This window comes from Mytilus edulis, chromosome 2, assembly GCF_963676685.1.
Source record: "Mytilus edulis chromosome 2, xbMytEdul2.2, whole genome shotgun sequence".
NCBI lineage: Eukaryota > Metazoa > Mollusca > Bivalvia > Mytilida > Mytilidae > Mytilus > Mytilus edulis.
In genome coordinates this window covers 476,914-501,877 of record NC_092345.1, presented here as the reverse complement: position 1 = coordinate 501,877, position 24,964 = coordinate 476,914, and the positions used below count along the sequence as shown (strand labels likewise).

The following is a 24,964-nucleotide window of genomic DNA, read 5'->3' as shown; positions in this document are numbered from 1 at the left end:
GGTTGGGGCGGTTTTTTTTTTTTAAAGTGGTGCGAGTTGGTGAAAAAGTGGGGCGACTAGGTGTGGGGCGACTTGCCAGTGGGGCGACTTGTCCTACTTCCGTTCAATATAATCAGTGCGTACATCGTCGAATGTGAATACCGTCCGGTCAACTTTTTTTGCAGATTTTTTTTTTTTACTATAAAGTTTATATTTTCGTGTAATATATTCTTCAATCTCACAGATTCCTGAGTTTCATAGACAAATATTGTAAAACAAAAGATATATGAACACTTGTGTCCACCAGTTGAAAATATATAAAGCGTATATCGGTGAGGGTGAATACCGTCCGGTCAACTTTAAAAAAAACAAAAAAAAACACGATTTTTTGCTATCAAGTTTATATGTTCGTATAATATATTTATAAATCTCACAGGTTCCTGAATTTCATGGACAAATATTGTAAAACAAAAAAGATATTAACACTTGTCGTTGACCAGTTGAATATATATATATAGCGTATATCGGCGAGTGTGAATACCGTCCGGTCAACTTTTTTGGCTCAAAAATAATTATTTTCCCTTTTTTTTTTAATTTTCATAAAATATAGTTTAATAAAGGTCTATAAATATTTAAAAAATCTACCAAATAACAAAAAAACTATGACTATGTATATCTCGTCCGGTCAACCGTCCTGTCACTATCCGGGCAATCGTCCTGTCATTAGTGCAACCCCTACTTGTCGCTTCTTGTCACTTGTCTATAAATAGTGAGACCGCATGTTTCACATGTTCGTATCCGGGATAGTTTATTTTATACAAACAACACATTGTTTCCGGTTGTATTCTTCCAAACAAAATTGAAATTATACATTTAATATGGTAACTTTTATTCGATCTTTCAATGAATTATAACATACCTTATAGAGTGGGGTGCTCATTTTCGCCGGGGACACAATTTCGCCGTTTAAGGATTTTGAGGTGTAAAAACTTCAAAGGATGGCTGAAATGGAAGAAATGTACCCGTAAATTATATTTTTATAACAAATATAATATTTTTTTAAACTGAGACAAAATTGCGGCTCCTACCGAAAATGACCGAAAAACGGACAACGATTTTCGGACACTTTCCTGAATAAAAAACACGATTTCAAAGAAGTATTTCTAAATAAATATTTGACTGAATGCCCTAAATTTGAATTCTTTATACCTTTGAAATGTCTGCTATTCATCTATAATGCAATTGATTTGATAAAAATTGTTAAAAGCTGCGGTTATTTGGTTTTAAATAGATGTGTAAAAACGGCGAATATGTGTCCCCCATTGACAAAACATCCGGAAGTTTCAAACACCCTTTAATCTAACTTTTCAGATGATTTTCTTAAAACAAACCGGTTTTCAAGCTTAAGTATAATTTGCATTTGAAGTTATCTTCATATAGAAATATCAGTATACTTCAAAAACATTTAGACCTGAACATAAACTGTAGAAAACATGGAAAGATGTGGCGAAAATTAGCACCCCACTCGAGTCTGTTTCTCGGCCGTTATTGAAATTCTTGACAATATATTTGTATATTCCGAAGGCATACTGAATGTTTTACGGAGGGGACCAACCTATGTAAAGAAGGACAAGGGATATTCTGGCTTACTTTATCTGGAAGTGGGTGTGCCTATAAAAATCCCAAAATTTCTCTACTGACTGTGAGATGACTTAACTTGTTTAAAATTGGTATAGACGAATACTGTTACATGTAACAGGTTGGGAACAAACCCCCTGTATGGTGATTATACCTCTATAGAGGGATAATCCTTCTTCAGAGGGATAAAATTATACCTCTGTAGAGGGGTATTTTTGTTTGCACTGGATTTAAAGCAAATTAGGGCAGAATGGCATTTTCTAGTTATATTGGCTATAATCTCTAGCATTATATGCATCAACATATATATACACTTTACTAAAAATTGGGATAACCAGTTTTCTGCTAAAGTGACAAAACTTGCAATCTATTGTAAACCTATCTGAAGAATCCATGATATCTCGGCCTATAACAAAATCGGACTATAACAAACTCGGCCTCCCAAAATCGGACTATAACAAACTCGGACTATACCAAACTCGGACTACTATAAGAATATAACTATAAGTATAATGTTGATTGTTGCTGTCATTTGAAATTAATTTTCAATTCTTAATTTAAAATGAATTTTTATCTACAATTAATTATATAATTTATTTTTGAACATTTTTGAAGGGGATAAAAAAAAATATGTTAACAAGATATAAATATATATATAAAAAGAAAAGTACAAAAAAACTTATATTTGAAGTTGATATATTGAAAATTTACATCGGTATCTGGAGCACCTGTTGTGTCTGCCTCAGTTGGTTGGTCTAGAGCACCTGTTGTGTCTGCCTCAGTTGGTTGGTCTAGAGCACCTGTTGTGTCTGCCTCAGTTGGCTGGTCTACAGCACCTGTTGTGTCTGCCTCAGTTGGTTGGTCAGGGTCACGGCTGATAGTGAATGTTCTGTTGAGGTTGTTGGTAGAGTTTGCTGCTGAGATGACAGACAGGTTGAGGGTACCGTAGTCTGGTATTGGTTGGTCGGAGACGTCTGTTATAACTGTAGAATTGACTGGACCACTGAAAAAGGATAATAAGTTATTAAAGTTTTATATTTTTAGCAGATATAAGTTCATTAATGCATTAAAACGAAGACCAACATTACTTATACAGTGACATATAGTTGAACACCCGGCATCATTGATCTCTGATTGGATGGATATTTGGTCATTGGCAATCGTACAACATTTTGATAGAGATTTCTATATACTAATTAAATTTTATGTTTGAAAAAAAAAGGGTATCCACTCTTGTTGAATATGGGGTCATTGGCAATCATATAACATCTTCATGTTTCGAAATTTTATATATACATATATAATTGTAACACCAAGTTTGTTATAAAACAAATGTATCAACTTTAAAATTTCAACATAAACACACTATTACAATAAGATTTATCATACATAAAGAGTGCCTACCTGGTTGTTTCTTCTTCTTTATCATTGCACTTGGTACAGATGAAATTTAAGGTCTCTTCACTTTTCATCATCGAACGATACTCCTTCATTGTAATACCTGAAAAGTTATAACATGATTTTAATAACAGAAGTCACTTATACAACTAAAAATTATATATAATGTCAACCAAATCCTCTTTTTAAAAAATTTTAAAAAATCCATACATAAAAATTTTTTTTTTAAAAATCCATATATTTATTAAACCCTTATAATAAAATTGAGAAAGCATCTTATAAGCATCTATTATTTTTATAATACTTCAAGTATAGTCATTGTAATATATAATACACACATGTACAAATACGATAAGTTTTGCATTATAAAAAATAATTAAAATTCTGTTTATAGGAAGCTAATACAACATTTTTACAAAGAAGAAGTATCTTACTGAATACAACTTTAATTTCCTTAAAGTAAAAGAACAATCAAGCAAGACTTTTTTATCCATAGAAAGTAAAATGTTTATGAGTAACAATTATGAACAAGTCAGAATAATATATACATGTAGAAGCACTTACCAGTATTACAAACTCTGTGCTGCCATAAACTACACGAATCACACTGTAAGGCATGTTGCTTTGTTGTAACCTTTCTAGAACACTCGACGCAGTGGTCGGTACCCATTTTGAAAATGATGAGGGATTTTTTTTTCATGTTATTTTGTAGAAGTATTTGGTAAGATCAAAGAAATCTCTGTTGTTTTTTCAATTTTACTCCAAATCTATTTTTAGATACATGTATAATAAATGTTGGCCTCGGCTTGCCTTTCTAAAAACATTGTATCCGTTTGATGTGACCATTTGAATATAATTACTTTTCAATTGCTGAAGCCATTAAAAAAGAACTACAGATAAGTGAAATTGTGAAGAAGCCATTCACTGTCAATCAAATTTCTCTTTGTTTATATACTAATCATAAACACCAAGGATTAAACACAATAAAAACACGAACACACGCCAATCATTAAAATATCTTTTGTCAATACACACAATAAATCACAATGATATTTCAAATAAAAGTTAATTATCCTCATTTAAACATATCAAATTCAACTCATATAACAAATATTTAATACATTTCTATATATGGTCTTTTTTTCAAAAATATTCATTATAATCTCATAAATTCGTATATAATTTTAATATGTAAAGTGTTTTTTTTTATTAAAGTAAAAAAAAAACAATCTACTAATCGTAGTCTGAGTTTGTTCAATCAGTGGGATTTCCAGTGGCACTAGAACAATAGAAAAGTCACTCTTCTTATGAAAGAGATAGAAAAGGTCTAAGAACAGGAGAGACAATTTACGCATAAAACCCGATATGCATAGGGATGAATATCTCTTAAAACACAAAACCATTATATAACTTTTATACAACCACTATAAATAAAGTATATGTTAAAGCTAAATGTGTTAATATATGATTTTTTAATTGCCAAACATGCTGTTAATTGAACAACCTATTGTTCAACATAGGGGTGTGTAAAAAACTGCCAGATTTGACTGCATATTTTTCTTTTTTTTTGAAAAAAATATATATCAAACCTTAATAATGTAGCTTTCTGGGTATCCAATTTTTAACGTGTTCCGAAATGTAGTTTCGTCACAAGAATTTTTCAAAGTTGTGTCATTTTGTCTATATGAATGTCGGTAAATTCGTATGATCGAGCACACCGACAAGTATATCGTTGGGACAACTCGATATAATGTAATCAATATACGTGAAAGATTACCTAATGTGAAAGTTTATCAAAATCATCATAACATAATTGATCAACACATTATGTTTGAACAACATGAGTCCTACAAAATAAGATTTAAAGGTGCATATCATTTACATTCAACGTTTTTATTGGATTTTTTTTAACTACAATGTAACCTCGAGGTTCAACGTTGATAGTAAAAAAAAATCCCAGAAATTCTTTGAAGGATATTGTAAATGATATGAACCTTCGAATTCTTATAACATCGGAATAGAAAATATGTGATCCGAATTAACCATGCACGTGTGCTACAGAAGATTATGAACTTTTATGATGTACAGGGGGTAAGGGTTTTTCTTAAACAATATTATGATCCCAAATTTGATGAATTTTGTTGGCAATACTTTTATATACACACTACATATAGCAAAGTATATATTAAATCTCAATGTATTATAATTAGGAAAAATGTTTGACTCGGTAAAAAAAATCTTCCCCCTCCCCCCTGTATTGCATGTAATGGTTTAAACCTAAAGGATTCGCACTAACTGCCTAAAAGGGGTCCGCTCCAGTCTTGAATCAGTGATTTTGTTTATCATAAACAAAATATTGTCTCACACTGAAAGGGTCAGCCGGGCAACATGCACAGCCCGGATTGTCAAAACAACTAAGATTTACAAAAACGATTACAAACAAAAACCATCAGTTGGACAATCTTACTGGAATCTGATTATCTCTACTGATAAATAATGCAACACTAATGACACATTTAAGTTTTGGAATGATTTTATTCACAAAGAATGTTTCTCATTGGTATACATTTCTATGCTCTTGTCTTTTCAGAGTTTATATTGGAAATTAAAAATTGCTGCATGAAAGACACTAGCTCCACATTCCTATGCATATGATTTTATATGTACGAGAATCATTCCATAAAATATCCGTTTGATATCCTTTCAATGCATGACACTGTCTAGTGGTTTTTCTGCCACAATTACAAGGAAAACCTGGCTAAACTTGTGCTAAATCAAACACTTGAATCTTACATCGCTATTGATGTTAAGCAATTATTTAAAGGGCCATCCGGAACTGTTGGGTTTTATGACAGTCTTCCTTCCATACACACCATCGATGCTGCAAAATAATTTGAACATTCAATTAGATGATTATAATATTATTTGGCAATCCAAAGAGAACCTGAAAACATCAGACCACAATAAACAGAGACCCCAAAAAAAGCCAATTTTACTTTACAATGAAATTGAAAAAGTAGTTAGTTACATGTCAAATCATCTTTTGGCTGTCGACAAAAAATAAATAAAATCTAAATTTCGTAGCATTTTACCACCCCCCCCCCCCCCCCCCCCTTTTTAACTGAATTTGTTCAAGGTATGGTGGTTTTACCCCTTTTCAGATTTCAGTATGTCATGTTGTATATCTTTTATAAATTAGATGAATTTCTAGCAAGTTTCTACGATATTCTTTATCATTTGACAAAATACTATGCATCTGAATTAAATTGTTTACTATTTGAAAAAGCGCGCCTTCTTTTCTTTTTCTATTTCATGTTAAGGCGGCTCGCGGGTCTAAATGATTTTTTTTATTTAATATAGGATTTCTCTATATCTTTCTATAAATGAACTTTATCTTATACTTAATAGAAAAATGAAATAAAAAAATGGGGTTACCGTTCATTTACGCTCACAATCTGCTTTCGAAAGAAGCATACATTTTTAGCTCACCTGGCCCGAAGGGCCAAGTGAGCTTTTCTCATCACTTGGCGTCCGGCGTCCGGCGTCCGGCGTCCGTCGTCGTCGTCGTCGTCCGTCGTTAACTTTTACAAAAATCTTCTCCTCTGAAACTACTGGACCAAATTAAATCAAACTTGGCCACAATCATTATTGGGGTATCTAGTTTAAAAATTGTGTCCGGTGACCCGCCCAACCAACCAAGATGGCCGCCATGGCTAAAAATAGAACATAGGGGTAAAATGCAGTTTTTGGCTTATAACTCAAAAACCAAAGCATTTAGAGCAAATCCGACATGGGGTAAAATTGTTTATCAGGTCAAGATCTATCTGTCCTGAAATTTTCAGATGAATCGGACAACCCGTTGATAGGTTGCTGCCCCTGAATTGGTAATTTTGAGAAAATTTTGCTGTTTTTGGTTATTATCTTGAATATTATTATAGATAGAGATAAACTGTGAACAGCAAAAATGTTCAACAAAGTAAGATCTACAAATAAGTCAGCATGACCAAAATGGTCTGTTGACCCCTTTAGAAGTTATTGCCCTTTATAGTCAATTTTTAACCATTTTTCGTAAATCTTAATTATCTTTTACAAAAATCTTCTCCTCTGAAACTACTGGACCAAATTAAACCAAACTTGGCCACAATCATCATTGGGGTATCTAGTTTAAAAATTGTGTTTGGTGATCCGGCCAACCAACCAAGATGGCCGCCATGGCTGAAAATAGAACATAGGGGTAAAACGCAGTTTTGGCTTATCATTCAAAAATCGAAGCATTTAGAGCAAATCTGACATGTAGTAAAATTGTTTATCAGGTCAAGATCTATCTGCCCTGAAATTTTCAGATGAATCGGACAACCCGTTGATAGGTTGCTGCCCCTGAATTGGTAATTTTGAGAAAATTTTGCTGTTTTTGGTTATTATCTTGAATATTATTATAGATAGAGATAAACTGTGATACAGCAAAAATGTTCAACAAAGTAAGATCTACAAATAAGTCAACATGACCAAAATGGTCTGTTGACCCCTTTAGAAGTTATTGCCCTTTATAGTCAATTTTTAACCATTTTTCGTAAATCTTAATTATCTTTTACAAAAATCTTCTCCTCTGAAACTACTGGACCAAATTAACCAAACTTGGCCACAATCATCATTGGGGTATCTAGTTTAAAAATTGTGTTTGGTGATCCGGCCAACCAACCAAGATGGCCGCCATGGCTGAAAATAGAACATAGGGGTAAAACGCAGTTTTTGGCTTATCATTCAAAAATCGAAGCATTTAGAGCAAATCTGACATGTAGTAAAATTGTTTATCAGGTCAAGATCTATCTGCCCTGAAATTTTGAGATGAATTGGACTACTCGTTGATAGGTTGCTGCCCCTGATTGGTAATTTTAAGGAAATTTTGCTGTTTTTGGTTATTATCTTGAATATTATTATAGATAGAGATAAACTGTAAACAGCAAAAATGTTCAGCTAATTAAGATCTACAAATAAGTCAACATGACCAAAATGGTCTGTTGACCCCTTTAGGAGTTATTGCCCTTTGTAGTCAATTTTTAACCATTTTTCGTAAATCTTAATTATCTTTTACAAAAATCTTCTCCTCTGAAACTACTGTACCAAATTAAACCAAACTTGGCCACAATCATCATTGGGGTATCTAGTTTAAAATTGTGTCCGGTGACCCGGCCAACCAATCAAGATGGCCGCCATGGCTAAAAATAGAACATAGGGGTAAAATGCAGTTTTTGGCTTATCACTCAAAAACTAAAACATTTAGAGCAAATCTGACATGTGGTAAAAATTGCTTATCAGGTCAAGATCTATCTGCAACAACAAAAGAAAGAGAGTTTTTAACGACCTCAGCTGGCTATACAACCCTTGCACAATCAACTGAATTTTGCAGAAATCATTAATAGGATAGATTGCCCTTATATGATAATTTTTTATTACCTTTTTGTTTTTTTTGGCAAAGTGGGGGGGGGGGGGGGGGGGGGGGGTTGCGCAACAACAAAACTACTTCACAACTTTCTCATTACTTTGCATTTCTTGTTAGATAAATTTTACAAAAATTCTCCCCTGAAACAACTGTTGAATTTAAACAAACTTGGTTTAAATCACCACAAGGATATCCAGGGACCACTGTGTATGATGACCCTGCCTGCCCACATGGCTGAAATAAAACATAGGTTTCAAATGCACTTTTTAGTATCTAAACGCAGTACAACAGTTGCGTTTATCATGCAACAATTGTAAATAAAAATATCAGGTGAGCGACACAGGGTCCTTGGACCCTCTAGTTGTTAATGTCCTTTTTAGCTCACCTGGCCCGAAGGGCCAAGTGAGCTTTTCCCATCACTTTGCGTCCGGCGTCCGTCGTCCTGCGTCCGTCGTCGTCCGTCGTCGTCCTGCGTCCGTCGTCGTTAACTTTTACAAAAATCTTCTCCTCTGAAACTACTGGGCCAAATCAAACCAAACTTGGCCACAATGCATCATTGGGGTATCTAGTTTAAAAAATGTGTGGCGTGACCCGGTCAACCAACCAAGATGGCTGCCACGGCTAAAAATAGAACATAGGGGTAAAATGCAGATTTTGGCTTATAACTCAAAAACCAAAGCATTTAGAGCAAATCTGACATGGGGTAAAAATGTTTATCAGGTCAAGATCTATCTGCCCTGAAATTTTCAGATGAATCGGTCAATCGGTTGTTGGGTTGCTGCCCCTGAATTGGTAATTTGAGGAAATTTTGCTGTTTTTGGTTATTATCTTGAATATTATTATAGATAGAGATAACTGTAAACAGCAATTATGTTCAGCAAAGTAAGATCTACAAATAAGTCAACATGACCAAAATGGTCAGTTGACCCGTTTAGGAGTTATTGCCCTTTATAGTCAATTTTTAACCATTTTTCGTTAATTAAAGTAATCTTTTACAAAAATCTTCTCCTCTGAAACTACTGGGCCAAATTAATCCAAACTTGGCCACAATCATCTTTGGGGTATCTAGTTTAAAAAATGTGTGGCGTGACCTGGTCAACCAACCAAGATGGCCGCCACTGCTAAAAATAGAACAAAGGGGTAAAATGCAGTTTTTGGCTTATAACTCAAAAACCAAAGCATTTTGAGGAAATCTGACATGGATAAAAATGTTTATCAGGTCAAGATCTATCTGCCCTGAAATTTTCAGATGAATCGGTCAATCGGTTGTTGGGTTGCTGCCCCTGAATTGGTAATTTTGAGGAAATTTTGCTGTTTTTGGTTATTATCTTGAATATTATTATAGATAGAGATAAACTGTACACAGCAATAATGTTCAGCAAAGTAAGATCTACAAATAAGTCAACTTGACCAAAATGGTCAGTTGACCCGTTTAGGAGTTATTGCCCTTTATAGTCAATTTTTAACCATTTTTCGTAAATTAAAGTAATCTTTTACAAAAATCTTCTCCTCTGAAACTACTGGGCCAAATTAATCCAAACTTGGCCACAATCATCTTTGGGGTATCTAGTTTAAAAAATGTGTGGCGTGATCTGGTCAACCAACCAAGATGGCCGCCACCGCTAAAAATAGAACATAGGGGTAAAATGCAGTTTTTGGCTTATAACTCAAAAACCAAAGCATTTTGAGGAAATCTGACATGGATAAAAATGTTTATCAGGTCAAGATCTATCTGCCCTGAAATTTTCAGATGAATCGGTTAATCGGTTGTTGGGTTGCTGCCCCTGAATTGGTAATTTTGAGGAAATTTTGCTGTTTTTGGTTATTATCTTGAATATTATTATAGATAGAGATAAATTGTAAACAGCAACAATGTTCAGCAAAGTAAGATCTACAAATAAGTCAGCATGACCAAAATGGTCAGTTGACCCCTTAAGGAGTTATTGCCCTTTATAGTCAATCTTTAACCATTTTTCATAAATCTAAGTAATCTTTTACAAAATCTCCACTGAAACTACTAGACCACAATCATCTTTGGGGTATCTAGTTTGAAAAATGTGTCCGATGACCTGGCCATTCAACCAAGATGGCCGCCATGGCTAAAAATAGAACATAGGGGTAAAATGCAGTTTTTGGCTTATAACTATGAAACCAAAGCATCTAGAGCAAATCTGACAAGAAGTTAAATTGTTAATCAAGTCAATATCTATCTGCCCTGAATTTTTCAGATGAATTGGACAACTGGTTGTTGGGTTGCTGCCCTCCAATTGGTAATTTTTAAAGAAATTTTGCCGTTTTTGGTTATCTTGAATACTATTATAGATAGCGATAAACTGTAAACAGCAATAATGTTCAGCAAAGTAAGATCTACAAATAAGTCAACATGACCTAAATGGTCAATTGACCCCTTAAGGAGTTATTGCCCTTTATAGTCAATTTTTAACAATTTTCATTAATTTGGTAAATTTATGTAAATTTTTACCAAATATAGTTCTCTGTTACTAATGGGCAAAGTTCATTATAGATATAATTGTAAGAAGCAAAATAGTTCAGTAAAGTAAGAACTTCAAACACATCACCATCACCAAAATACAATTTTGTCATGAATCCATTTGTGTCCTTTGTTTAATATGCACATAGACCAAGGTGAGCGACACAGGCTCTTTAGAGCCTCTAGTTTTCTGTTGAACTAATAGGGGAAATAGCGGTAATATCGAAATAAAAATGAACTAAATTACAGAAACCGCTAAAATTTTATAATTATTCAGTTTATGAACAGCTTATTCGAAAACAACAATAAAAAATATAGGTCACCGATGAGTTAAAAAAGATATTTCAATTTTAATGCCAAAAAATGGCTTTTTTGCACCAAAGGGAGATAATTTGGAGCTTTTTAAGTGATATCTACATTTTAAAAGTCCGCTGGGGCCAACATGAATTGATTTTTTGGAATGATTTTTGTACCACATGATAAAGTAACAACTACTTAATGTAATAAATAAAATTTGTAATGAAAATTTAATGTTAAATTTTTTTCTGAAAATCTTATACCCGCGAGCCTCCTTAAGTACATCAATTGATGCATCAACTGTTCCAGGTTACTGCCATAATAAGTAGAGAATGCCATTCTGCCCTATTTTGATTTAAATCCAGTCTAAACAAAAATACCCCTCTATTGTCTATAGAGGGATAGTTTTACCCCTCTATTGAAGGACTATCCCTCTATACAGGTATAATCACCATATAGAGGGTTTGTTCCCAACCTGTGTAATGCAGTACAAGCTAGTGTTTATTTGTAAAATAGATATGTTTCAATGACATTATTGTCCAATTTCTGTATTGTACCTTTGATATTCGTTCACTTAGATACACATTATTAACTGAAAAACTCATAAATCAATACATTTTCTTAAAAATCAACACTAGCTTGTACTGCATTATATGTTACAGTATTCATTCATACCAATTTTAAACAAATTAAGTCATCCCGCAAGCCTCTAGATTTTTTGGAAAATTCAGTATTCATCCCCAACACCGGTTTGGCCACAACATAAAAATTTGAAGTTTATTTACAATTTTCACAGTGTGTATATGTTAAGTATGTTTAAATGAACATATGTTCCCATAGTTTTTGACTTTATTCATTAAAGGTTGAAAAATACAGACAAAGTTTAGATGTTTATGAAGTGTCCTATATTTTGACTTTAGTGGAACCTTAATTTTTTTTTTCTGTGATGCCTTCCTTTGTAGTGCAGTGTAAGGCTATTTTATTTTCTTCTGAGAAGCCTTCCTTCCTTTTCACGGAAAAAAATAGCCTTTCAAGATGTTATGATTATTAGGACTAGTAGATACCGTGTTTATTTTTTTAATTTTATTTTGTACACATTTGTACCCACTACATGTACTATTTGTCTACTAAGAACATGTATTTTTAAATGTTAAAATTTAGAAATAATTGATAAATTGTGTTAGGAACTACATTTATCCTGTATATATTGACACAACAATCCTTGAAAAGTTTTTTGTCCTTTTAATCATACATGTACAAATTATGTATATATTCTAAGAATAATATATTCTCTTCATCTCTACATATCGTCATCTGTTAAAATGTAGGTACAAAATGTAGCTATGTACATCAGGGGTTCAAATTAGCGATGGTCTGAGGTACGCAACCTTCCACTTTTGCGATCAGACTTTCGATTTGGTTACAAGTTACGCCCGACGGACCTTCCATTGGAAAGAAAATAGAAATGCCGACCTTTTTATAAAACCCAAATCTCCAAACGATCTCAAAATTTAATTTCATCTTTATTATTCATGACAGCAATGTTCATTTTCTTCAACCGCTAGCTTTATACCGAAAATCGACAACAAGTAATGTGTTAATCCGAGTAAAATTGTATCTGACTGACAAAAACAACATTGAAAACAATATATATATATTAAGGGAAAACGGTAGTATTTAATTTTCCCAGCATTAGGTTGGCCTTTTGTGTACCCAAGGCAGGTGAAGGAAGTCAAATTAGGAGCGCTGTGATTGGATGTAAGGGTACAATATATTTTTTATTTATCTATGAATAACTGCAGTGTGTATATTTACAATATAAATTTTAAAACCTATTGAAATATTTTCTAGAGAATTATTCGAAAAGACTTGCAAAATTTCATAAATTTGGTGCAAAATGACGGTGGGCATGGATAACATAAACAAGCTCCGTTGGAAGTTGGTCATGATACTATTTGGCTTTAATTTTTAAAACAGAGTAATAAAGTACTAACACAACATATAACTGTTTTATCCAGGTTTTTATCTTAAAAAGTGGTAAATTTAGAAAATGTTAACATTGTCGCCAATGGCAGAATAAATAGTACCGTTTTTCCTGAATGCATGCCATAAACCGGAAATGAAGACAAATGTGTAACAAAAAATATGTTCCGGCGTGACATTTGTTCTGCTGGAACAGATTTCATAGGAAATATGTTCTGCCGGAACTTATATCACAGAAAATATGTTCCAGCACTGTAAAATTTGTTCTAGAACTAATTTTTTGACCAAATATGAAATAAGTTCCGGAACAAATATCATAGCTCCATGAGTTTTGTTCCTGTTAATATTAAAAGTTTTAAATAAGTTCCTGTGATATTAGTTTAAGACCAATATGTACATATTTCAAAGAAATCAATGAATAAATTCTTCTCAAACCTATTTTCACTGAAATATAGTACCTTTGCAACTTATTGCACAGCGAAACATTTTCTTGTTACACTTAAATTATAAAGCAAGCTAAATGCTGTACTGAGTGTGCTGGCATGGGATACATATGCAATTGTAGGCATGACTGTAAAGTTCTACAGGATAAAGTGATGGTAATTTATCATAATTTGTATCTATGTTTTATGTGGTATTCCTCCTTGGTTCCTGTTAACTGTCATGGCCCTGTTTCTAGTCATACATGTACTTGTAATGGAACAGTTTCAAAAGAGTGTGTCTTTTGTTTTTTCATGTCTTTTGGAATCATTAATCAGTTATTTTGTCCTTTTCACATTAGTTCATATGTTCATGTTCATCTTTGACTTTAATTTTTTCTGAAAGATTTTTCTTATCCTACTCTTTTCTGGCTCAAGTGGGACTGTCATTTTGATATATTTTACGTTTATAATTAAACATTTGCTATAATCCACAAGATTCTTATTGGATGATTTACATTTTTCATTTATTATTATCAATACACTTATATACTTATATATATATAATTATTTTTATAATGCACTTGAATGATAACTTTAAACTCAGGCGCGGATCCAGAGGGGGGGGGGGGGTTCTGGGGGTTGGAACCCCCCCTTTTTTTTGGACGACCAATGTATTTGAATGGGGACATGTAGTTGGAAAACCCCCCTCTTTGTCCTGGGTTAGGAACCCCCCCCTTTTTAAAATGGCTGGATCCGCCCCTGAAACTAATTGATGACAAATTTTCAGTATATAAAATAACCTGTTTAACCAGTGGAACATATTTCACAGTCTAGGAACTTATTCTACCAGGTGAGGAACAAATTTCACAAACCAAGAACTTATTTCACCAGGTAAGGAACAAATCTCATAAACCTGGAACCTATTTCACTAGGTAAGGAACAAATTTCACCAACCCGGTACTTATTTCACCAGGTAAAGTGTGGAACTTATTTCTTGGAGATGGAACAAATTATATTGAAATTATCTATGAAAAAAGTTCTCCCAGAACATATTTCCTGTGATATTAGTTCCACTGGAACTTTTTTCACAGGAACAAATTTTGGCTCACAAATGCAATACCAGATCAGATTCCGGAGCGAATAAGGGTAATTCCGAGTTTGCCGATCAAATACAATGAACAAATAATAATTCCAGGCAGTTCACAAAACACTTCTATGATGATGAAATATAAATTCTAGAATTAAAAACAAATAGATATACTGAAAATAACGAAAAAGCAGAAAATATTTTAATTAGAAACTCAAAATTACTTCTGTTCACAAATTTTGAATTACATGTCAAAATCCAATAAAATATGACAGTAATTTTCTTTAATGTTGATATTTACTTGTAGATTTTTTTTTATAGTGTAAACATTTTACTACAATTTCAAGAGGTAATTTCTTCTCAGTTTTCAGAAGGGCCAATAAAAATCTGGAAGTTTCTTACTTTTATTTTACAGAGAAACTAATATATTATAATATATCAACTAAATCATTGTAAATATGATCTGGGACTATTATATTATTAGTATAATAGTCCCAGATATGAACAGTCAGGGGACTTACTGAAATAAGTGATTTTTAAATCACTTATTTGAGAAGTAAATTCGAGGTTTTGTCACAAATTGGGATTTTGTAGATTTTTCAAAATTTTAAACACATAGGTTTAAGTAACATCTTTTAATTAGTAAAATTAAAAAAATATGAACTTTTTGCTTCTTTTAAGTAGCAAGTTTTATGCCTTTGATGCTATCATATACCTTAAAATTCTATTTTAGTTGAAAAAATGCTATAATAATGGCTTTACATAATGAACTGATACTTTCTTAAAAGATTTTTCACAGCAGTGGGAGTATTTTTCCTGTGAAGTTCAAGGTTTCATCTTTCAGATTATGTAATAAAATTCTACTGTTCGCGATAAAAAATTCTCTGTTCAGGGGTGTTGAAATAAGTGGGGGTTATTAAAAGAATGATACTTAAAGAAGTGATTTTTTTTAAGGAAATTGAGGTCTGATACATGTACTTAAACAAGTGATTTTTATGTCATTATCCTAGATTCAGTACAAGGTCATCACCTGAAATGACCTGGTCATCCTAGACAACACAGATGTTGGTTCTGATAAGTTTAGAAACATAATTAGTCCCTGGATCATTAGTATTCTATATTTAAAGCTACACTAATATTAAATCACTTCTTCTAGTGATTAATTTGTATTACTTAAATAGGTGATTATTAAAGAAAGACAACTCTAACTTCCAACCTTTATGGAAATAATGTTACTTGAATCAGTGATTTAGAAAATCACTTGTTTAAGTAAGTCCCCTGACTGATGAAACACATAAACTAGGCATAAAAGCCGGCAAAATGCATAGCATAAAATATTTTAAAAAACACGGTATGATCTAGATGGTAAATAAATTTGCACAATATATTAACTAAAAGTCTGCACAAACTCTGCACTTACAGTCATTTAATTTCCATTCCATGACTTTAAAATATTTTTAGCAATTTTCCTAGAATCATCAGGTACATGTAGATCATTCCATAAAATAGCAAGAGTTCTCATAGGTTGATGTCCGAACCCTAGGTATATCTACAATATTAGAATATCTAAAATTATATTTACAATCTTTCAAAACAACTAAATCATCATCATGTAAGCATGGTGATGACAATTAAAAATTTTAAAACACTCAATAGCCATGTTACGCATACGTCTTATTTTCAGTGATGGAACCTTTGATCGTAAAAGTAGTTCATCATGTGAACTAACATAGTCTTCATACAAATCGTAAAGCCCTTTCCTGAATTTTTTCCAATTTGGTGGTGTTATTTTTGTTGCAGAAATGCCATGCCAAAGGACAAAAATTAAAATTAGATAAAAAATAAATGTGTGGAAAATGGTCAATTTATTCAATTTAGTAAGGTAGCAGCCAACGCCCTTTAAAACAAGCAGTTGTTGGGATGCTTTACGACAAATATTTTTAATGTGGTGATTAAAATTAAGTTGATAGTCAATATCAATACCCAAAAGTTTGACAATCTCATCACAGGATATGTTTGCTGACTGTATATTACACAAATGTATAAAAAAAACAGGCTTTTTTGCAAATGTTTTATTTCCAACTGCAATGGCTTGGAATTTATCAGGATTTGCCTGCATACACTTAAAACTAAACCAGTCAATTAAAACAGCACTTTCTCTTTCAAGTGTACATAATAAATTTTCAAAATTGTTGTGAGCATATGACAGAGTATTATCATCAGCATAATTATACAGTGTACCATGTTCAATAAAATAGAATATATGTCATTTATAAAAATATTAAATAATAGGACTTAAGCATAGTTTGAAGTTAAAGTTATATCAGATTTGTTAAAAAAATAAACTTTCCCTATTTATGGTGGGATTTCCAGTATCAGCATTTGATCAGGTCTGTTCACTCCCAATATACTTTTGCACCCTACACGTTTGCACCATCATAACCATAGGTCCATTTGCATCCTTCATGTTTGCACCCAACATTTTACATATATATTCAAGTTCCAGTTGAATTATTAGATACATGTATCTTTATAAACATACATGTATTCCTTAATCACTTTAACGCTTATATTTTCCCGAAATTAAATTGGGTTATTATTTCTTTGAAATGTTTTTTTTTTATATTAATTTGATAATTAATGAGGGTAGTAATGGGGGTAACTTCATGACGTAGAACAGTAAACATTCTTGCCAAATGACATTAACGGTAATTTTTATTGCAATGCATAACGATAAAATGTACACTTTCTTTTAGACAATAAAAAAATCAGCTAAATTTGACAAATTTCACTATTTTTTTTCCAAAAATAAGGATAAGGATAATTATTTGAGACATCTGACGAATCACAGTAAAATTTTAACCAATTTGACACTAACAGTAGCTGAAAATGACCGTTTCAACCCTGACAGTAAAGGACATCACCCTTGACATTAATTGTTAATGTTAAGTATGTACATGTATGATTACTGATCATTGGTATTTTCAGAGCTAAATTTGGTATTATTCTTCATGTTCTTATGTGTTTTAAAAGCATGAATTGAATGTTGTTTTAACTTGCTTTGATGTAAATACAACACATGCTGCATGGTACATGAAGTTTGGTATGAGTAAAACAATGAAAATTTATTCAACACAAAAAAAATTTCAGAATGTCAGTTTATTTTGAAACAGTGCAAATCAATATATTTTATATACATGTATAGCAATACAAAATGTACACTTATCCAAACAGGATTAAGATTTAATCAACACAAAAAACGTTATCAGAATGTCATTTAATTTTGAAACAATGGATAGCAATTCTCTGGCCAAAACCTGATTAACATGATTTAATAAGGATGTATTCAACACTAAAAAAAAAAAAATTTTTTTTTGATACAATGAAAAAAAAATGGAAAGGCAAAACTTGATTACAAAATTATTATACACAAAAACAATAAAAAAGATGTGAAAGTGAAAAAGGGGGGCAAAAGTAAATGGGAGCAAACATATTTTTGTGCAAACCGACCAGGCTTTGGGATTTCCCCCATGAGAAATGTTGAATTTACTCTTGAAATGGTCCATTGCACAAATATAAACATGATAACAAGCATCCAGGTGACACTCAAATGTATTGAATATAATAACAAAAAAGAAATGTGGTATGAATACATATGCAAATGAGACAACTTTCCAACAGAGACCATAGGATGTGAATGAAATAATGGATATACTTATGCATGTAGGTCAACATACATCCCAAATAAGCACAGATTTACTCATTTAAAACAATCTTAGATTTGAGAGGCCAACATGTGCTTAGAATATCTCATGAAGATGTTAAGAAGTTTACTGGTATATATATATATCATGTGTGTTGTAAGTAATAAAGATATTATTTTTACTACTTTTAGTCTGTGACTCTTCATACTGACCTTGGAGACATAAAGATTGAATTGTTCTGTGAGAGCTGTCCAGTCACATGCGAGGTAACTATGAGATAGATTTTTGCTTAGTCATCAGATCATACTTAAACTGTTTTATTTGCTCACCTAGCTAAAGGCCAGGTGAGCTATTCTCATCATTTGTTGTCCTTTGTTGTTAACTTTTATGAAAATTTTCTCTTCTGAAACCACAGGGTAAACTTTAACCAATCTTGGCCAGAATAATTATTCATGTATCTAGTTTTATAAATTTGTTCGATGACCCCTTCTGCCAACCAACATGACCAACATTGCGAAAAATAAAACATAGTGGTAAAATGCAAGTTTTGTGTACTATCTTGAAAACCTCTATGAAAAGAGAAAATTTAACAGGAGCAAAAATGATCAGAATGTTGAGATCTACCTGCTGTCCATTTATAATTATGTCAAAACTTCTGATGACATGTACATTGTATATATATATAATCTCAAAGTTTGTTACCATGACTTTGCTTTATATTCTAGCTATAGTTATGAGTGGAATGAACCTGGGTTTAGTGAAATAATTTACTTCTATAATTGACCTTATTTAAGTCCATTACTACAATACAGATATTATTATTATTTACTAAAGTGACTTGTTTTTTACAGAATTTTTTAGCATTATGTGCAAGTGATTACTACAATGGATGTATATTCCACAGAAACATTAAAGGATTCATGTTACAGACTGGTGATCCAACAGGTAAATAAAATTATTGCTAGTTTACAAAATTTTCCTTTGATCTTACTGACTGATAATTTCCTCTCTCAGCGGAGTCATGACAGTGAGTGATATGAAAAATTACAGCTAGAAACTAAGGGAGCACATGCTATTGTCAATGTAAACATCAACGTCATCATATGCAAAATAGCGATAAACAGATTATCATTGGTCATCTCAACTGGGACTGGCTCAAGAGAGAAAAATCAATCTCCTTGAGATGACTAACGACAATCTATTAATATTAAAGTTTACAAACTACAGACAGGTGATCTGACATCATTAATTTGATATAACATAGATTTGTTGTTTTATGTGACCTCGAAATCCATACCAAATATAAACAGCAGTCCCTTTTCTTAGTAAGTTTCACATAAAAAAATAATGTCATATTGAATATGTTAGATAAGATATAATGATATTGTTTTATTTGAATTTTTAAGGGACAGGTAAAGGTGGCAACAGTATATGGGGCCAGAAATTTGAAGATGAACTCAGAGATAATCTAAAAGTAAGTCATATGACCCATTGTTCAAGAATCTAAAGTAAGTCATGTTTTCCAAGATATTGGTAAAAGAATTAAAGAAAGTCATGTGATCTGTTTTCCTAGATTCTGAATAGGGATTACAATTTAAAAGGCAGAGGTATAAACTATTTGGTTGATAGATGTCTCATTGGCAATCATACCACATCTTTTAATTTTTATATTTACAACTATAAGCTAAAATGGCTTACATCTTTAGCGGATTGGTGAAAACCCATCTAATTTTGTCAAAAGTTCTTTTCACTTGAACTATAAATGGTAAAATTTTTAAGTGTTTGAATCAAGTCTCTGTTGGAGAAAGTCATTTTTTTCTCTGACTAATAATAAAGTCTTTACATTTAATCCATTTGATGTTGGATTTGTCCTGATGGATGTTTTAGTCTTAGATTCATGATTTGAAAAATGCAAAAATATATATTTATTTAAAAGTCATGTACAATAAGCTGCAAAAATTTCCTTAACAGCTTCCAATTTTACTGAGATGTCTGCACATGCCTGATGAAGCTAAATTGTTTAGCGAAATATTGCGTGAATATTTAAGATAATTTTTTAACATTCATAAGCATTACTTTCTTAGACAATTATTATTATTATTTATATTAAATGTTGATTATTCTGGGAAAGCTCTTCTGTAAAGAATGATATTTTTGATATTTCAGCACAATGTGAGAGGAGTAGTTTCCATGGCAAACAATGGTCCAGATTCTAATGGTTCACAGTTTTTTTTCTCATATGCAAAACAGCCACATCTAGATATGAAGTATACAGTATTTGGAAAGTAAGCTTAGATTTGGAAGTTAATTTTTAGGGTCTAAACCTGATAAGTCAATATTAATGAGGCTAGTCCTTTTCATGACAACACAAGTCGATGAGATCAGTCTTGCAAACTTCACAAGTTCATGGGGCCAGTCATCCATGACTACACAAAATCAACAATGCAAGTCTGTGTTGCTTTGTTTTTGCATCGCCTTGACAGAGTCGAGAAGTGAGACATATGTTGTTGCTGGCCACTGTGGTGGAAACAATGTTTGTCATTTGGTCAGTTTTAAATGTCAATGAAATTAGGTATACAGTTTTATAATATGGTGCATCTTACTTCCATGGTGATTAATTGGCCCGGCTGTCAGTTGTGGTCTATAAGTTTTGAAACTTTTACTATTTATAAATAAGAAGATGTATGAATGCCAATGAGACAACTAAAAAGAGATCAAATGACACAGAAAATTCAAAACAATTCAAACAAGAAAACAGAGAAAAGAGAAAAACAAACAACAACCAGTTAATTACCGGCTCTTGACTTGGGACAGTCTGATAAAGAATGTGATGGGGTTAATCTAGTAAGATGGGGCCAAACTCTCCCCCTCTCTTGACTTGGGACAGTCTGATAAAGAATGTGATGGGGTTAAACTAGTAAGATGACGCCAAACCCTCCCCCTATTGGGACAGTGGACTGTAACAGCACAAACCAGTACACACTCTACAAAACAATAAACAAAAACAAATATGATAAACAGCAATAAACAAGAACCCCTCAATTACAGGCTCCTGACTTGGGACAGACACATACATACAGAATGTGACAGGGTTGAACTAGTTTATTGACCCAAACCCTTCCATTAACATGGGACAGTGGTATAATAAACATGTATTAAGTCAGTTTATAGGGAACCACTAGTGGTAGGTCAATGATTCTTGGTATTCAGTTGTATTAGAATTGGCACATCTCATTCCTATTGTGATTGTCTGACCCTGCCCACTCAGTCTTGGTCTATTGACTTTGAACCTTAGTTGATTTGTATTAGTTTGTGATTAGGTTATTGGGGAATAAATAGGGTAGGTAAATAAAATTTGGTATGCAGTCATATAATCACTGTCAAATTTCATTTCCATAGAAATTGTTTGGCATCGTATTGTCAGTTATGGTTCATTGATTTTGGATAATTTGCATAACTTATATGTTTATGAATAAAAATCGCTTTTTTAATATTATAAAAAGGTGAGACATTTAGAAATTTTTGCTTCTTGAATTAGTCAGGATATATATATACAAGATGTAGGTTTTATCACTTTCTATGTACCTTGAATTCTAGATTTTTCTTAATAACAGTGTTGAGAACATTTCATTACAATATTTAAATCTTATCTAAATTTACAGAGTAATTGATGGTTTTGACACGTTGGATGAGTTTGAAAAGCAACCAGTAGATGAAAAGACCTACAAACCTTTAAATGAGAGTAGAATTCAGGACATTACTGTACATGCTAACCCTATAGCAGGATGATCAAGGCTGGACAAGAAGTACCCTTACTAGTGGAAAATACTGATGGGCCCATGGAGATTCTGTGGTAGCTGATTATATGTCAGCAATACTCCTAAAGAACAGTTAACTTACATAAATAGAAGTCATTTTGATTAAGACACAACCATGCATTTATATCAACATATGTTATTATGTATCAGTTGACAATGGTAATTAAAATGTTTAACATGATAAAAATTTCATATCTGTATTGAAATTTTTTATTTAATTAATTGATTTTTATGATGTAATGATTTATTTGACAGATAAATAATTGATGGTAAAACATTCAAGATAAGTTGTTATAAGACAGCCATTTTTTTGTGCATCATATTATGTTATGGCGTTATCAGCATCAAAAAACTTGTGTATAGGTGTATGGATCTACTAGTATACATATTTTTAGGGGCCAGCTGAAGGACACCTACGGGTGCGGGAATTCTAGCTACATTGAAGACCCATTGGTGGCCTTCAGCTGTTTTCTGCTCTATGGTCGGGTTGTTGTCGCTAAGACACATTCCCCATTTCCTTTCTCAATTTTATCTCTTTGAAATTGTACCACATGGACTAATATCATAAAAGGAAGGTTGGGATAGATTTTGGGGGTTATTGTTCTAACTGTTTAGAAATAAGGGCTGAAAACAATTATTTGTTGTTGATTCATGACAATAATTTTTGTATTAGTGTATGGATCTCTATACAAAATTGTACCATTAGATTCCATACCTCAAAAGGAAGGTTGTGATTGATTTTGCAAGTTATTGTCAAAACTTAAGAACATAATCAGGGGCCAAAAAACTAGGATTTTCATGTTCCAGGACAATAACTTGAGTATAGGTCTATGGATCTCTTAGAAATTGTACCACAAGGTCTAATATCAAGGTTGGGATGATTTTGGGGTGTATGGCCCTAACCATTTTAATAGGGAAAGGGTCCAAAAAGAATGCTTTGTTATTACTTTGTATAAATTGCAAATTTTTTATCAATGGGGTTTATTTCAAAGTCTCCAATTCTTGGGGTTCTTTAATATACTGAATCTCACCGTTTATATGGATTTTAGATTTTGGGCTCATTCTCAATTGGTCCTCTTTGAGGTCCAAAGAGTTCAAAATTAATTTTTTCTGATTTTTACAAAAATTGATGAGACATATGGAGCATGTATTATAAATTTTACAGCTTTAACTATATGCAATTCTAGCTCGCAGTTATGTTAGGAACATTTCAGAATGAAATATGTCACAACATTTTCAACTCAAAAATAAATATTAGCACATACCAAATCCAAGGTAAATTCAAGTATTGGGAAGACCATAAAACTTTACAAAATCAATAAACACAACGTATATATGAAAACAACTTCCAAACTCATCACTTGTTACAGGTATAAACACAATGAATATATGAAAACAACTTCCAAACTCATCACTTGTTACAGGTATTTTCCAAAGAAAGTGGTAAGATAAAACAGGATTGATAGCTAGCTTAATCTCCTACTTGATTGACAGTTTATTGTAGTTCCTTTGTATTAAAAAGGGGTCCAAACTTTGTAATCATATGACACAGATAAACAACACAATTGGCATAAACATTCAAACATACTTACAAACAAATCTGACTAAATCATTAACAAAATGTTTTTGTAGTTCATAGTTTGTTTAGTATAGTAAAACCTAATGCACTATACAACGTTCATTTCCAGTTAAAATTACAAACTTATTAAAATGCAAATACAAGGGATTACACCGGAAGCCTATATCTCCGAAGGCTTTTCTCGCTATGCTGAATACCCATTGGTGGCCTTGTACTATTTTCTGTTATTTGGTTGAGTTGTTTACTCTTTGGTGCATTCCACATTTCCATTCTCAACTTTAAAAGGAAAACAACATTTTAAATCCTTAGGACTGAAAATAAGATAAATTGTACACAGTGCATGAATCTAGTATAATTTCTAAAATGAACAAGGATGTCATTGTAATATATGTACCAGACTTTTATTATAATTCTAGTATTTTGCGTTAGTCAAAACCATTGATTGATATGAAAAAGTCTAATATTTCTGAGTTTTTTTTCTCAATTCAATGTTTTCTAAATGATTAAAAATTGATGCTGAGTTTAAACATTTATCTGGATGTAAAAACAAGTTGTAAAAAAACATCAAAGCAGAAAAGTGGAAGGATATCATATAATACTAAGATGTGATATGATTGACAAGTTAGACCAATCTCCACCAGAGACCAAATGACATAGAAGAACAATTATACATGTATAGGTCATCGTATGACCTTCAATAATGAGCAAAATGTATATTATATATATGTCGGTTTGTTTGTCCATACGTCTGTCCTGCTTTAAGTGAAAGTTTTTGATGAAGTTTAAGTCCAATCAACTTGAAACTTCGTACTGTTCCCTTTGATATGTTCTTTCTAATTGTAAGCCCAAATTAAGAGTATTGACCTCCTTTTCACGGTTTACTGAACACAGAAAATGATAGTGTGAGTGAGGCATTCGTGTACTAAGGACACATTCTTGTTTATTCCTGTTTAAAAGAGTTTGGTATATAGAAATTCTCAACCCCATCTATCAAAAGAGTTATGGTACTTGATTGTTAGATTATTAAACAAAAATGTGGTTTCTAGATGATAAATTGAGAACCACTTTATGAAATTGATTGACATTTGGTGGACTGTTATTGGCCTCAAAACAAAGCATTTTTCACAA

At 32.3% G+C, this 24,964-nt stretch overlaps 2 protein-coding genes across 2 annotated transcripts; one reads left to right on the top strand and one right to left on the bottom strand.

Annotated features, from left to right (window-relative positions):
* Positions 1-790: 790 nt before the first annotated feature.
* On the top strand, positions 791-22,457 carry LOC139511185 (peptidyl-prolyl cis-trans isomerase-like 3). The gene is made up of 6 exons (XM_071297764.1): positions 791-860; positions 18,631-18,705; positions 19,291-19,384; positions 19,846-19,913; positions 20,606-20,724; positions 22,102-22,457. Exons 1-6 carry the CDS (start codon positions 858-860, stop codon positions 22,226-22,228), a joined length of 486 nt encoding a protein of 161 aa, XP_071153865.1. The 5' UTR covers positions 791-857; the 3' UTR covers positions 22,229-22,457.
* On the bottom strand, positions 1,493-3,122 carry LOC139513191 (uncharacterized). The gene is made up of 3 exons (XM_071301471.1): positions 3,022-3,122; positions 2,329-2,620; positions 1,493-1,594 (listed from the first exon to the last, which is right to left on the bottom strand). Exons 1-3 carry the CDS (start codon positions 3,108-3,110, stop codon positions 1,493-1,495), a joined length of 483 nt encoding a protein of 160 aa, XP_071157572.1. The 5' UTR covers positions 3,111-3,122.
* Positions 22,458-24,964: the final 2,507 nt, after the last annotated feature.

Coding starts and splice junctions, on each gene's coding strand:
- LOC139511185 (XM_071297764.1), top strand. Junction 19,914..20,605: donor AACTCAGAGATAATCTAAAA/GTAAGTCATATG, acceptor TTGATATTTCAG/CACAATGTGAGAGGAGTAGT. Junction 20,725..22,101: donor AAGTATACAGTATTTGGAAA/GTAAGCTTAGAT, acceptor CTAAATTTACAG/AGTAATTGATGGTTTTGACA.
- LOC139513191 (XM_071301471.1), bottom strand. CDS start 3,110: ATGAAGGAGTATCGTTCGATGATGAAAAGTGAAGAGACCTTAAATTTC. Junction 2,621..3,021: donor AAAGAAGAAGAAACAACCAG/GTAGGCACTCTT, acceptor ATCCTTTTTCAG/TGGTCCAGTCAATTCTACAG. Junction 1,595..2,328: donor CAGGTGCTCCAGATACCGAT/GTAAATTTTCAA, acceptor TTCTTTACATAG/GTTGGTCCCCTCCGTAAAAC.